This window comes from Marmota monax, unplaced genomic scaffold (genome assembly GCF_021218885.2).
Source record: "Marmota monax isolate L192 unplaced genomic scaffold, Marmota_monax_Labrador192_F-V1.1 WCK01_AAM20220418_F8-fsc00038, whole genome shotgun sequence".
NCBI lineage: Eukaryota > Metazoa > Chordata > Mammalia > Rodentia > Sciuridae > Marmota > Marmota monax.
In genome coordinates this window covers 11522623-11538489 of record NW_026692498.1, presented here as the reverse complement: position 1 = coordinate 11538489, position 15867 = coordinate 11522623, and the positions used below count along the sequence as shown (strand labels likewise).

The window sequence follows — 15867 nt, the reverse complement described above, 5'->3', positions numbered from 1 at the left end:
ACCCAGGGGCATATATGATGACACAGCCTGTGTGACTCTACATCAGGTACAACCACAATGAGAAGTTAGACTCCAGTTATGTATGTGTCAAAATAACTAATTAGCACAAGTACAAAAAAAATTCAGTGTGGGGCAGGGGCCTAGCTCAGTGGTAGAGCGCTTGCTTAGCATGCACAAAGCCCTAGGTTCCACCCCCAGGACTACAAAACAAAATGTATGTGCATGCAGTGTCCAGAGAGCAGCTTGTTTGAATGGACAGATGGCTGTAGGGCGGGTGATAGATATATCAGTATCTTGTGTTACAAACATCAAGTTCTCAAGAGGCCAGGAGAATGGCAACACACCCCCACTCTTCTAGGACAGCTGTGATGGGGGATGGCATTACAGTCCCTTAGAGATGTATTCTAGGCTTCCTCTCTCTATTCATGGACATACCACAGGCTTCAGAATCTTAGGATGAACACAGTGCCCCCAACCTAGGGATTATCAAGAACCTCTGTCCTCCAGAGCCTCCTTACTTTTCCTGGAAACTAAAGCAGACCCTAAGAATGCACATTACCTAACACCAGAAATCATCCAATGGCTTTAGTGCTGTGCTAGTTTTGGGGTCCAGCTTAGCTCCAGGTGTCCCCAGGCCAAGCCCTGGCCCCTTCCCTGTCTCCAACCTGCTCCAATACCTCTGGGCTCTCAGAGCCTGAATGTTAGGGTCATGAATGGAGAAGGCAGCCCGACCAAACAGTCAAAAGGCTTAGCTGGCCAAATACTTAAAGAAATTTGGTTAAAAAATTAAAATAGTTTCTTTACTCCAAGATTCTCCAGAGCTTTCAGTATATACTAAGCGTTCTGGCCCCTCCAGGCAGACATGGATGCAGGACAAGTGGAACTTGCTCGGGATCTAGTGAAACAATTTGGACAACCTCCAGGGAACACCCCATTACTTGGCTCCCCCTCCAGCACAATCCTTTTTGTCCATCATCACTGGCTCCCTCACATTCTCTCCATCACTCTAAGCAAGTTTCCAGCTCCAACACTCCATCAGGATGGCCCTCTCCAGGGACCAGGTGGCCACTCCCTTCAGTCACCACACTCCAACAGTGGCCTCCTTCCTGTTCCTCTGAGCCTTTCCAGCCTCAGACCCTTCCTTCCCTCACCTACAACTCTCCTTCCGGCTTCCTCCCCTGTGGCCTCTTGTGACCTCTGGATCTGAAGCAGCCACTGGACCCTACATTTATCCCCTCCATTCATGCTTCTCTTCTCATCCTTACTGCTCACTGCTGTCTCTTCCAGAAGCAGCTCTACAACTTTCCAACTGCCAGTCAGTAAAATCTCTTCCCACTCCAGCCAATGGGGACAGGTTTTCTATCACCTGCAACTAAACAAATCCTTCCTGAGATGCTCAGCCCCTCACCAGCAGCCTAAGGCTAGCCTTCCCTGGGAACCCCTCCCTTCTAGACTGCGGAAGCCAAGCCCAGGCACGTGCAGACAGGAGACTCAAGGCCAAGGCCTGAAAAATGGCTGTAGAGTTTTTTATTTCTGCTATGCAGTGAAGAGTGCAGAGAAGAAAGAACGACGGGCTTCTTGGTAGCCAGGGCTGTGTACTCCCCCCGCCCCTCGACCTTCCCAGCTGAGGGTGCTTCTGTTTCAGACAGACACAAGGAGGTGGCTATGTTTATTGTTTTCTTTTTTTAATGAAACTAGATCACTGCTTACAAAAACCTGTGCGCTCCCTCAAGCCCATCCCCTTCACAGTGCCCTTGGCTCAGCCTCTCCCTGTCTCACAGGAACTGAGACAGTGGGGAGAACAGCCACCACCTCAAGGGGAGAGGCCCCGGGCTGCAACCCTGAGCCTTTACAGGGTGACAGCTCTTCCTCCTATGTCCATTCCTGTGGGGCTTAGAGGCACATGGATGAGGGTGGTCCATGCTGCCATGGCTCTCAGGCCACCACCCAGACCAGAGTGAAATGATGTGAATGTCCCACCCACAGATGCCCCACTCCCCCCCACCCTCCCACCCCAAATTCTACCCCACTACTGATATGAGGCCCAGCTTCTCAGAGAAGGCGTGGGGGCTACAGGCTGTAGAACTTGAGGCTCCTATCCATGCCAGTCGAAGCGATGAACTTGGCGTGGTGCCCAAAGGCCACCCCTGTGGTCAGGCCACTGTGTTCTGAGGAGAGAGACACAAGGCAGCTATGAAAAGGCTTTTCCTCCTTCAGGCCTCAACACCAGCCCCTAGTGACATTCTCCCAACATAACTTCATCAGGTCCTTATCACCCGGCTGGTACTACTGGTCTGCTTTTGGCAGCTGACGACAATCGGGGGCAGGCAGCTCTCATCTACTCACCACTTACTCCATCCTCAGTACCTAGCACGAAGCAGGCACTGAGGACCTGTTTTTTGTTGGGATGAATGAATAAAGGAAAGCCAGCCGCCTTCTCACCTAAGCTTTCTGGGCAACTCACTGTGTTCAGTTTGCCGGTGTGTGTCTGATTCTAACTCGGGTAACTCATGGCCATCCACCCTAAAACCCAGCAGGAATTCACCTTCATGGTAATGAGTGACTTGTCCCTAGATTTAGGATCATGCCTGGTGTCTACCCACTCTCCACTAAAACACCCGCCCTATGCTTCCAGCCTGCTTTCTTCTAAGAGCTCCAAATGAAAACATGGGGCCCAGGCCTCAAGCCCTTTGCACAGACACTGAGCAGCTCAGGAGAAGGTGAGGTGTGGGCCAGTATCTTGAATTCTTGACCACTAGCTGCTAATGAGGACAAGAATTTCACCAAAAAGATAGTGGCAGCTACCATTCAATCGGCACTTAAGTGAGCACTAGGCACCCTGTTACCATGCATGCCACCTCCATGTCACCAGCTGGCACACTCTGTAAAGCAATGCCAATATCCCCATTCTTAAAAATGACTAAGTTCTGAAGGAAAGTCTCAGGCCAGGAGGTAGGAACTCCAGTGTGCACTGGCTGTGTACTTGCCACTAATGAGGACTTGTGAAATCACTCTAACCTACCTTCCTAACTGACTGCTCATTCCATTATTGCAAAGACCAGATCTCTCTTACTCACTGTTCAAATCCTACAAGGACTAAGACACAACAGTGAACAACAGCAGCAAATCCTCACCATGTCCCAGCTGCTGTTCTAACATGTGTCTATGTATATTCTCATGTAAACCTCAACGATCCCACTTGAGTGTATGATTATCATTCCAATTTTTCCATGGCTCTAGGAAGTAACTTGCCCAAAGTCATGCAGCTGGGGAGTGGGAAAGTGAGTTTTAATGCTTACAGTCAAGTCCTTTCCCTGATAACAATGCTCTCCTGCCTCAGGGAGTGATTCAAAAGCTGCCTGGGCACATTCATGACAAACCCAGAAGTTCCCACCCCAGGGAGGCTTCCAACTTCCCTCTGGGCCTGGGCACCCAAAGGTCTCAGAACCGTAGGGCCAGCCTGTACCTGTAAAGTGAAGAATTTCTGTCCATTGTTTACAGATGTAGATCTGGACATCTGTGCCCCCGAGGGCCAGGTAGGTGCCACTCTGGTCAAAGATCAGAGACTTCACCTGCCAGAACCAGAAAAAAATGATTATGCAAAGGGAACATAAACTATAGAGCAACCAGGGACAAACAGAAGCAGCTTAGTTTGATAATTAATCGATAAATGAGGATGAGAAGCAACCAAGAGCACTGCGGAGGGGGTGCACCTCAAAGTTGTTGTCAAGCTGCAACGTCTTGAAGTTCTTTAGTTTGCGCAGGTCCCACAACTTGACAGAGGAGTCATCAGCTGCTGTAGCCAGATAGTACCCATTCTCAGAGAAGGCGATGCTGGTGATGGGGCCTGAGTGGCCAGGGAAGTTGGCCACATTGGTGCGTTCCTACAGTTGGGGGTATATTAAAATATGTCACCCACTGGACACAAGAGGAAGAAAATGAGGCCTCTCAAACATCTTCCTCTGTGCTTTAGGGAAGGACAGCCAGCAGGGGTATAGCAGGTGCAGAGGGTCCAGCCCAGGGCTTCCATACCATAGGCACCACACCTTAGCCCAAAGCCAGTTATTTTCCCACCCCAAGGACATTCCCAGGGCCGATGCCATATGCACCCATTCAGCTCCCCAAACCCATACCCCAGATGGAGGCCTGCCATGTCCTACCTTCAAGTCCCAGATCTTGATCTGAGAATCCATGGTTCCTGTTCCAAAAATGAGCCCATCAGGGTGGAACTGCGCACAGGTGAGAGCTATGAAGAAGGGGAGATGGACACATGGTCAGAGCACATGGGGAGAGACCAAGAGCAGCAAGTCAGGCGCCTGTTCTCCACATTTCTAAAGTGCCCAGCATAGTAAAGCCTGGCACTAGGCAGGTGTTAGTGGGAAGTGTTGTCTTTAAAAGAACAAATGAGCGAGTGACTAAATAAACCCTAAGAATAAATGTTAAACAGCAAATAAGAAAGCCTGCTGCCTCTGAGGCAACTTACAGCAGCCAGAGGTCTCATCTGTCACCTTGGTGAGCACACGCCCTGTCTGGATGTCAGAGAAGGCCCAGTACTGAAAAGAGACAGAGAAGCCAATGAGAGATGGGTTCCCCAGGGTTTGGTGGTCCTTCAGGAGGAGAGACCCTGGTGCAGCAAGTACTGGCAAAGCTAGCTCCTCCCAGCTGAGGAAGTATTCTTGGGTCTCTGGGTAACTGGCCGCAGTTAGCAAGATGCCCTCTCCGCCCAGGACATTCAAGCTCAGGGACCAGCACGCCTCTTCAGGGTGCTGGCTGAGACCGCACCTGGTCATCAGAGGAGCTCAGGAGATAGTCACCAGTGGCGTGGAGGCTGAGGCCTGTCACAGCGCTTTCATGGGCCCGGACAACCTGCACACAAGAGGTGTTTGGGACAGACCAAATCCTGATGGTGGCATCCGGGGAAGCAGAAAATACCAGGTCCTGAAACGAAAGCCAAGAGGCAGAATGTCAGAGAGAGAGAGAGAGAGAGAGAGAGAGAGATATCTCATAATAATCTTGCCCGTGGACAAGACTGGCACAGCTACCAACAGTTGCTTCTCCTCTTGGCCCTGCCCTGCCTAAAATCATCTACCCAACAATGATGCTCCAGGGGACCAACGGTTAACACTATGTAAAAGGCCAAACATCAGCCCTTTGGGAGGCCTCACCACCTAGTGGTAAGGAGGTTAACTGCAACAGAGAGTGATCCCCACTCCACTTTCCGGATCACAGTGTGGCTAGAGCCACTGAGGAACGGAATTTGTTTGATTTGCCCTTTTGCCCTGAGTGACCAATGGCTACTGGATCTGGAAAGGATTGCAAGGCCATGTTCCTGCGTAGCCCTCACTTTTGGATTGCAGGGCCAAGTTAATTCTCCAGCAGAAGGGGAGGATGTACACGATCTCTCTTAACAGATTAATTTGGTTTAGTTTAGGACTTTAGAAGCCATAAGATAAAAACAAATGCCGAGCGCTTGCCTAGAATGCGTGAGGCACTGGGTTTGATCCTCAGCACCACATAAAAATAAACAAATAAAATAAAGGCATTCTGTCCATCTACAACCATTAAAAAAAAAGTGCCATCTTTTAACAACATACTTAAAAAAAAGATACACACCAAGTAAGCAGGAAAACGTGTTTTCAATTTGTTTAGTTTTATAAACAATTTGCCACTCATCCACTCTCATGAGCGACCTTTATCCTCTAATCCAAAGGTTCTCAACTGTTTGAACTCACACCAATTTTAACAGTCAACATGAAGCAACATGGACACTGATCTGTCTTCTTCTGATACCTCCGAGTCAAGACTGTCTTGAGCTTTATTTTCCATAGTTTGTATTATGAGCATGTCATAAAAGAATTTTTCTTTTCCTAGTATAAAATATTTCAGTGAACGTGCTTTGTAAAACTGCATTTTCTTGCTGCCCATGGCTTGAAGACCACTGCTTCAGCTAGTCCTACGCAGAGAACAATCTCCTACTCCACAGGCCCTCAATGCCCATTCTAAATCAGAGCCCCTCCTCAGCCCCACTTCACCAAGGAGATAGTGTGGGTGAGGGGGCCCCAAACCACTGAAAATGGCTCAAGAAAGAGGGACCAAGAATGGCCACGAGAACCCCTTACCTGGGAAGGGTGAAACACCACACTGGTGACCTTCTTGGTATGGCCTTTGAGGGTGGCCAGGATTTGCTCTGAACTCTTATCGAAAACAACAACGTTCTTATCCGCCCCACCTGAAAAAGACCCAACGACCAAAACTGAGTAAGGTTTATTCAGATCCCTTGATCTAAGAAGGTATTTCTGTCCCCAGAGCCATGAACAGGACCAGGATCATGTATCTTCTCCTGCTGCTGCTCCCAGTTCCAGCCTGCTGGGCCAGGACCAGACTCACCAGTAAGGATCTTGTTGGTGTCAGAGGGGCAGAGGTCCAGGGCAAGAATCCCAGGAATGCTGGCACTATGCAATCCCTTTACAAAAAAAGCCACATCAAATCCAGTCATAGCCAAATGGAGGCAAGCCACAAAGCCACACAGCTCGCCTATCCCCATCTCCAGTCATCCTCCCCAGCCAGCGGATCAAGAGTGACTCCTATTCCTTATCTGTTCAGCTTGGCCTTCTGCCTAGATGCCGACCTCTTCAACTGTATGACTAGGAAACCCAGATCTGGGCAGGAGAAGCAGCCCTAGCAACTCAGCAGCCAAGCAAGATACAGGGCCAGAGGTCTGAACAGCTTTCTACTCACTGGTCCCCATGTGGGCCCACCCGAGAAACAGCAAATGGGGGGGCCATCTCCAAGTTAGAAAGGCCTCAGCCACTCACCACATGGGAAGCCACCTGCCGGTATTTGCTGAGCTCTTCTGGTTTCACCAGCTCCTCAGGTACGGTTTTTCCTCTCTGAGAAAATGAAAAAGCCCAAGAAAAGCAGCTATAAGAGCAAGATTCAGGCACCCCCTTCCCTAAGGAGTCAAGGGCCTCATGTCAGGCCAACTCTCTCTCCTGGCTCCAGAAAAAGACTCACCTTCTTACGCTCCGTGGTTAGCACAGTGGCCTTGTCTTGCAGCTAGGGAAGACAAAGGGGAAGAGGCTCAATGTGAGATAAGTGACCTTGCCAGGACAAGGACATGCTGGATTTCAATCACAAGCATCACCAAGAAAGTGCCACCTGCCAGTTCTATGGGAAAGGCTAGCATGCTGATCTCTTTCACTTTCACTCCAACCTTATGAGGTGGGTGTCAATGACCTTATTTTACAGATGAGGAAACTGGGTCTCAGAGAAGTGATGTCAGTAGCCAAAGTCACAGAAGTGATAAATGGCAGAACAATGACATGTTACCAGGTCTGCACAGCTCCCAGATCAGGTCTGTGCCATGAAGATGAGAACTCAAGATGCATGTTGACAAGCTGACCTACTAGGAAAAACACTATCAAGCCCCACAAACAAGGACTGTGGGTGCAACAGAGCACTAGACTGGAATCAGGAACCCAGCTGTGCATCTTATGAGCTGTGTCTTTAAATCTGAATCTCAGGATCTTCAAGTATAAATAAAGATAACCTTGTTCTGTTTCCCTCACGGGGGGTGGGAGGAAACATGGCACAAAGTGGTTTAATATCTACAAAGAATTGCAATAACAACAAGAACTAAAATTTACACTTAACAGAAATTAAATCTTTTCTACCATAAGTCCCAAAGTAGGTACTATTATTCTCAGTTGAGAAGCCAGGGAAATGAAACACAGAAAGAGTGGCTAAGTCAGCTAAGGTTATAAAGCTTGTAAGTGGCAGCATCAAAATATAAGCCCAGAGAAGTCAGGCGTGGTGGTGCACACCTGTATAAGTCCAGCAACCTGGGAAGCTGAGGCAAGAAGATCACATGTTCAAGGCTAGCCTCAGTAACTTAGAGAAATCCCATCTCAAAATAAAAATTATAAAGGACCAAGGATGTAGCTCAATGGTCAAGTGTCCCTGGGTTCAATTTCCAGCAAAAAAACCAAAAACAAGCCCAGGCGATCTGGGCTCAGAGTCCCTGCTCTGCACTACCACACACCACTCACACATGTGTGGGGTTTCATTCACACTGCACCCAAGGCAGATGATGAAAGTAAGGGCTCATCAACATTCCCACCAAGAGAAAGCACAACTTACCTTCTGGATAATCTCGGGGGTCATACCCACCAGCTCGCCCAAATCCATGGGCTCACCTGAACCCTGTAGAGAGGAAAGGTGAAGGTGAGAGAGGCACAGAGCACCAGACACCTGCAGAAGGAGGCTAAGTGGGCTGCCACAACAAACGGGCAGCTGCTGAGGAAAAGGGGACACTCACCACAACACTTGGCTGTGAGCTTGGCACAGTCTGGGGCACAATGAGACCAGCCTGTGGTTTCAGGGTAGCCAGAGCTGGGAGAAAAGATAAAGTTAGAAACGGAATAGTACAAAGCAGGACCAGCCTAGAGTGGGGGGTGGCAAGGGAGAGGCTGCACCTTCTCGGGCAGCAGTGACTTCCTTGGTGAGACGGGCAATGACACGGCAGGCAGCATCATGCTGGTACAGAGCATGGGACAACTCCTGGCGGGTTGTTTGCAGCTGCTGGCGCAGAGTGAAGCTGTGCAGCATGACCGCATCCTGGGAGAGGGAAATGCCACTGTGAGGGGTGGGAGGGAACAGGAGCATGCAGCAGTCACCCAAGAAGAGAACCTCCTCCTATCCCACACAGACCAAAACAAGAGACCTAAGCAACATCCGGTGACCCTAAACATGCAGACAAACACAAGCTCCTGCTCCACACCAAACACTGGATAGAAGAAGGAGCCAGCTCTTTCCCATCCCCACCTTCTCCCAGCAAATCATAGATGTAATGTTGTCACCTCTCTAAAAGGGATTAATACTGCTGCTGCCACTTTAATCACCATCCTTGTGTGAGACAATAAGCTAGACAGTCCCCCAAAGCTGCACTCATTCACTCGGCCACTCATTCATATTTCACAGCACCTACATACCAGGTGCTGTTCTTAGTGCTCTTAGTGTCGAAAGAAACAAGCCCCTGATGTTATAAGGCTTATACTTTAATAATTTTATTCTACTCCTCACAAAATCTAGGCCCATTACTGTGCTACCATCTTGCTCCTCAAGAAAGAAAGGCTGGGTGTAAAAAAATGACAGAGCACCCATCTAGCATGCCTAAAGCCCTGGGAGAGATACTGCCATTCTTCCAATCCCCAAGTCCCAGTCTAGTGATGTATACTTTCTAAGTTGGGAAGGCATTGATTCTCAACCAGAAACTCACCCACTCATCTTGTAAGGCTTTCAGAATGGCCGGGATGCTGGTGGCTGAGGGTGGCTTGGGACGGATTGGGTGAGCAACTGTCAAGAGAGGCAAAGCAGGTATGAAGAACCATAAGTGGGGGACTCTTCCCTTCCTTTACCTCTTCTCCCTTTAGCCATGAACAATTACCATCTTTTCCTCCGCCAGGCTGGCTCCCCCACCCTACTCTCTCCAGCTAAGCTAAAATGGCCCTGCACTAAGATGAGTCAGCAGGCACCTTTGATGTCGATGAGCTGCTCCTCTGAGAGAGGCTGGTTGTTGATTGGATCTGTACCATTTTCTGCAATGTACTTCTCAATGAGCCGCCGCTCGTACACATGATTAGAGACAGGGGACACACATGGGTGTTCTGGCACTTCATTGGAGACTGTAGAGAGAGGCAGGCAGTGAGCTTGGAGTGAAAGGAATGTTGGGCCTATGGGATTCATCATGTGCTATGATTCCTCACATGCTGTCAGCCCCAATAAGACCCCTGCATCCACACCCTCAGCCAATGGGAAGCAATTTGCTAACCGTTCAGTTAGTTCCCTGACAGAGTCAACAAATAATTATTGTACAACTACTAAGAGCCAAGTACCTAGGGAGTAGTCAACAAGCTCTGCCCATCTCATTTTTCAACACATATGGATAGGCACATGACATGAAGATACACACGAAGTCACTCAGATCTCTGCCACCCACCTCAGTTTAGAACCCTGACAGATTATCAAGGAAATCACAAAGTAATGCAATAAGAACTACAATAAGAGCAAGCATTTTCATGGTGTTTACTATATGCCAATCATGATTTTCAGCCCTTTCCATAGAATAGATTGTGACCCCCCCTTAAGGATAGTGATTACAGCTGGTCTCTGGCTTCCAGCACAATGCAGATGCCCAGAAGACACTGAGTAAACATCTAAGCAGATGAGTGAATGAGTGCACAAGTGCTGGGGCTCAGAAAACAAGACCCCAAAGAACGGAGCTTTGGTACGCTGGTATTTTAGATTCAAGAAGATTGGAAGGCCTCAGACGCAGGCTCAGAACTAACATTTTGCTGCCCTTCTCTGGCTCTCCAGTCTCCAGCCTTTTCCATTCCCTAGCAAATGCTGGGAGGGTCTTTCTCTGAACTTCCCTTAAGCAGGGAAGACTGGATCACATGAGTAGAGGTGAAGGAAGGCCTTCTCCATGCTCAATCACCTATTCTTTAGAGAGCATTTATTACTTGAGTATTTTTACCTACATAGCAAGATAATCTTTATTCATATAGTTCTCCTTCCCATCCTATAACTTGTGTCACCATCCCAAAGCCCCAAGCTCCTCTTCTTTTCTTGTAGCTCAGGGTGCTATATAAGCTTCACTTCTTGGAGTCTCATATTTTGTGGGACTCCGGTGCATATGTAAATAAGTATGTAATTAAAAATGTTTTTTTTAATCCTGTTAATCTGCCTACTGTCCAATTATCTCATAGAGTCAATCTATGAACCCTCCAGGGTAATGTTCCCTTATTTACAAAAGATGGTGCTGGGGAATATAAAAATGAGATTCCTCAAGACTGAAATAAAACAACACATGTGAAAATACTTTGCAAACTGTAAATTCTTCAACACATGACATTCCCTTTTCTGTTTATCATTTCCCTTCCCCTCTTTGGATTAATGGAGATATTCTGAGAATAGAGAAAGGGATGGGAAGCTAGCAAGGGAAAACAGCCGCATGCCACAATAAAACACCAGAGAGAAAAACAGCAAACAGCGTGAAAAAAGGCTTGGATTCACGGTCAAAGAACCTACTCCAACACTCAGCTCCGCCACTTACTAGCTATGCATCCTTAGATAAAATCCCCTCTTCCTGTCCTCCTTTGTAAAAACCTGGATCGTTATTTCTCCCTTTGGGAATTCTTGTGAAGATAAAATGAGACCACAGACTTGGAAGTGTGTTGTAAACCAATACGCGTTTTAGAAACGTGCGCTGTTTTTATTAGTCATACTGCGTGAGGCTGGGAGCCAGACACCTGGCTCTGAGCCCTGTCTCTGTCTCTAGCTCGCTGTGGCGATCTTTGCAAACTGCAGAAGCCCGACTACCCGAGCGTGACCTCAGACAACACCCAGTGCAATGCCTTCAATTTTGCAGATGGGGAAACTGAGGTCCAGGGCCTTGATCCAGATCACAAAGCCAACCGTAGCAGGATTCTGGACAAGTCCTCGGGTTGTTTCCCCTGCGACAGCTCCTTCTGTCCAGACTCTGTAAAACGAGGCGTTGGCCTCAAATAGCCCCTGCGACTACAAACCCGAGGAGCTACGTGAACTGCGCAGCATTGCGCAAATGCAGTCCGCAGTGAGTGGAGGACCACCCCGCTGACGGGCGGCCGCTCGGCCTCCAGGCTCCCATTCCCGCCTCGGCCGCGACAGCTGCGCCGCAGCGGCCTGTTCTCACCAGCTCTCCGGCCTTCGGCGACACACGACCCCGCCACCGCCAATACTCACTAGAGCAGATCAGGGACATGACGCCGCCGCAGCGTTCCCAGTCGCCTCACACTGGGTTCTGGGACTAGTTCCTCAGCTTCCGCGGGCCACTTCCGGTTCCCCGCTGCTTCCGGGACGCTCTGCCGCAAGCAGGGAGCTACCCCACGAAGCGAGGCTCGCGTAGCGCTTCACGTGGGAATGTGGCCGGTGGCGCGCCTCAGCCCTCTGCACCTAACGGAAACTGACCTTTCCCAGAATGCAACCGGACAGGAAAAAGCCCGCCTCGGAACGCCCGGTTATTTCCGAACTGACTCGGCTCCTTTCGGAAAGCACTCCCAGGGCACGAAGGAGACGGGAAGGAGAGTGGAAACTACATTTCCCATAATGCAGTGGGAACGTAAAGCCAAAGCGATTCGATAGTGCTTGTTTTAAGAGCCGTGCTGCCCTGGGCCAGAGCTCTTAGTCTTTCTAACTCCTAGTCTTTCAAACTCCTAGTCTTTCAAACACCAGCCAGGAAATAGTTCTGGCCTTGCCTCTACTACCAGTTTGCTCCGCGAGCTCGGGCAAGTCATTGGCTTTACTGCCCGCGATGTTTGAAATATGATTTCTCATACATGCGTGCACGCACAAACTCATGTAAGATTTTAAGCCCCAAAGTCCGATGTCAAGAAGGTGAGGCCTGGGCTGGGGATGTGGCTCAAGCGGTAGCGTGCTCGCCTGGCATGCGTGCGGCCGGGTTTGACCCTCAGCACCACATACAAACAAAGATGTTGTGTCCCCCGAAAGACTAAAAAAATAAATATTAAAAAATTCTCTCTCTCTTTATAAAAAAAAAAGAAAGAAAGTGAGGCCTTTGGAAAGTTGGTTAAAATAGATTAAATCATTAGGGTGGAGCCCCATAATTAAATCTGTTTTCTTTGTAAGGAGGAGAGCTCAAAGGTGCAGACATATTTGCTGGCTCCCACCCATGAAGTGGTACCCAAGGAGGGAAGCCTTACCAGAGCCTGTGCCATGCTGTTTGGACCTTGCACCTCCAAAACAATGAGCCAAAATAAGCCATATATATATATATATATATATATATATATATATATATATATACACATACACACACATGTATAGTAGCTTGCCTTGGGTAGTTTGTTAAGGTAATGAAAAGCTGCCTAATTTGCTGCCTCTTTGTCTTCTAGATTTCTTCCTGCTCAGATAGTGTATGATTCTTCATGGGTATCTATAAGATGTTAACTGGGTGTGGTGGTGCACAGCTGTAATCCCAGGAACTTGGTCTGAGACAGGAGGATTGCAGGGGATGTAACCCTGGGAGGATATGAAATACACACACACACACACACACACATGAAAGGAAAGTGACCACAACACTTGGAGCAACTAAGAGATCTTTATTGCAGCAGTGCAACAAAGGAGAAAAGAGAGAAAGAGAAGGAGAGAGAGAGAGAGAGAGAGCAAGAGAGACAGAGCAAGAGAGAGAGCAAGAGAGAGGGGGGCCTGGCAGGAGGGAGTTTTTATAGCCCAAATCTAATGGGGTCTCTGGGTTTGCAAGCTGCCTTGTTGGCACACAAGGGGGTTAAGTGCTCGGCCTTGAGCAGGGGGGCAAAGTGCTCAGACTTGAGCGGGGGCTTGGGCCTTTGGGCTTGAAGCAAACAGATGATAAAGAACCAGAGAGAGGGTTTGAGAGGCCAGGTCATCCTGCAGCTGACTTTGTTTGGCATGCCCTGCAGACAGCTTACTCAGCCTGTCCTGCACCTAACATTCCTTCCTTTTTGTTTTTCTAAGTGACATGGGGGACGGGGTAAAGTCCTCTAGCTACTTCCTGCTTAATGGTGGGTGGCGTGGAACCTAGAAGGGAAAATGGAGGAATGTTCAGAGGACAGGTCTGAGGACATCAGGGCAGCCAAAAATAACATCCAGTGGCTATAGACAGTTATCTCGGAAGGGGCAAAGTCCATAAAGGTTCCTTGAAGCCATAGGTTGTTAAAGGCATCAAACCATTTCTGAGCGGAGGAGACCTTTGGTATCAGCCATTGATCCTGTCATAGGGGCTCTAGGAAGTATCAGAGGTGGCTTGAATTCAGTAATGGTAAGGGTGACAGCCCGATTGCAGCCAGTGGAAAGACAATCACCTTGACTCATAAACTGAGAGTGGGTGGTGTCATCCTGGTGCCATGTTTCTTGAATGTAAAAGCGGCATCTGTGATTTGAGATAAAAACTTGAGAGAGAATAATGATTAGTAAAAGAAGAAGAGGATTCGCGAGAAATTTTGAGTTTGGTGGGTGTTGTGGAAGTCCAGGACTGGATATTTGGAACGTGTGCCTTTTTAAGGTGGGAGACATGGTACCAGGGAGAGTGCCTAAAAGCTTGGTCACCATTGGGGTAATAAGTATGACTGTATATTGTCCCTCCATCGAGGTTCCAATGATTGAGAATGCAGTTCCTGAATTAAGACTGAGTCACTCAGTTGAAGAGGGTCCAATTCAGTTCCTGGTTGTGCTGGGATTGAGGCAATGAATGGAGCAGGAAGGCACTGGTCTGCATGTTCCCTTAGGAGTTTGCATAGAAGTGTGAGATTAGGCAGTTAGGACACAAGTGGAGGAGGAGTGATTGGAAAGTTTTGGGTGGTTAAGAAAGGGCACCCATAGAGTTGCTCAAAGGGGCTAAGCCCTGAGGGGGCCCTTGGGGCTTCCTGAATTCAGGTGGGGGCCAACGGCAGGAGATTTGACCAGAAGAGCCTGAGTTCAATAGCAAGTTTAGTGAGATGATCCTTGAGAATGCCATTAGGCCTCTCAACCTTACCCAAGGATTGGGGTTGGTGGGGGATGTGGAGTCTCCAAGTGATGTTGAGGCCTTTGGAGACTAGTTGAAAAACCTGAGAAGTGAAGGCTGGACTGTTGTCTGACTGGATGGAGGCAGGAAGTTCAAACCTGGGAATGATCCCCTCAATGAGGATGGAGGCAATGGTTCAGCAATTTCCCTGGATGTAGGGAAGGCTTCTATCCAACAACCTGAAAAAGTATCAACCAAAGTAAGTAGGTAGTGAAGCCTTTTGTGCCTAGGCACATGAGTGAAGTTGATCTACCAGTCTTCGCCTGGGGCTGGTGGCTCCTCATCTGATGTGTGGGAAGTTTAGGTTTGATGCTTCCTTGTGGGGATACTGTAGAGCAGACAGAACAAGCAGAGTGGACCTGCTGGAGAGTAGTTCTCATTCCTAGGAAGTGAAAGAGGGGTTGTAAAATCTGGAAAAGGGGTTAGGGAGGGTTTTAGGTGGGGGCAGTCTCTGGAGTTAGAGTAGTTGGTCATGAGTCCTAGGTCTCCGTCTTGGGCATCAGGGGCTGGTAGTCTTAAAGAAGTAGTTGATTGACTGACTGGTTGGTGAATTTGTGTATATGATCTTGCAGGAACTTCTGTAGGCAATTTAATAGACATGGTCCTATTAGGAGAAACATAAAAAGGACTAATAGGGGTCTTGCGAGGGGGAGGAGCCAAGGCCATAGGAAAACAGTTTAATTTGGTTGCAGCCAGATTCAGAGGGCACAGCTTCTGCTGTAATCAATTAATTCTCTGAACCCCAAGTTTAGGTAGTTTCAGAATTTTGCACCCAGCATGTAAGGGGAGGGGCTCAGAAGTTCACAATCTGCAGAAGTTCACAAAAAGCAGGATTTTTTTTTTCCCTGTTCTGGGCAAGTTAACCCTTCAAGGATACCTGGGAAGGGGAGAGCTTTTTCTTCCCTATCTTTCCTTCCCCTGCCAGCTGTTACTATGGAGCCCAGTTGGTAGCACCCTTATCTTAGAAATGTAGTCATCACTGTGAAGCCCAGCTCAAGGCCAGAGGCCTTGTTTACATATTTTTGTGAAAAACTAGTAAGGGGGTGTCCAGCACCTGGAGTGCTGATTTTTGCCAGACAGTGGCCACGTAAAACAGGGCAACATGAAAAGAGGAAGTTTATCTACACTGAACTCTTTTGTAGAGATTCTTTTGCTGAAAGTCCTAAAATCAGCCATGGTGAAGATTCTGGAGAAGGTCAGAAAAAGTTAAGACTTTTCTGTGGGCCTGGGTAGGGAGGGGGGAGACGGGAAGGCGGGGCTGAGAG

General features: G+C 48.5%; 1 protein-coding gene across 1 annotated transcript; it reads right to left on the bottom strand.

Moving 5' to 3' along the window:
* Nucleotides 1–1652: 1652 nt before the first annotated feature.
* On the bottom strand, nucleotides 1653–12021 carry Prpf19 (pre-mRNA processing factor 19). Its single transcript, XM_046445642.2, has 16 exons — nucleotides 11782–12021; nucleotides 9534–9683; nucleotides 9278–9354; nucleotides 8475–8616; nucleotides 8318–8391; nucleotides 8140–8202; nucleotides 7015–7056; nucleotides 6816–6890; nucleotides 6388–6463; nucleotides 6120–6229; nucleotides 4783–4938; nucleotides 4484–4553; nucleotides 4161–4246; nucleotides 3714–3884; nucleotides 3467–3572; nucleotides 1653–2168 (listed from the first exon to the last, which is right to left on the bottom strand). Exons 1-16 carry the CDS (start codon nucleotides 11798–11800, stop codon nucleotides 2071–2073), a joined length of 1515 nt encoding a protein of 504 aa, XP_046301598.1. The 5' UTR covers nucleotides 11801–12021; the 3' UTR covers nucleotides 1653–2070.
* Between the last annotated feature and the right edge of the window lie 3846 nt (nucleotides 12022–15867).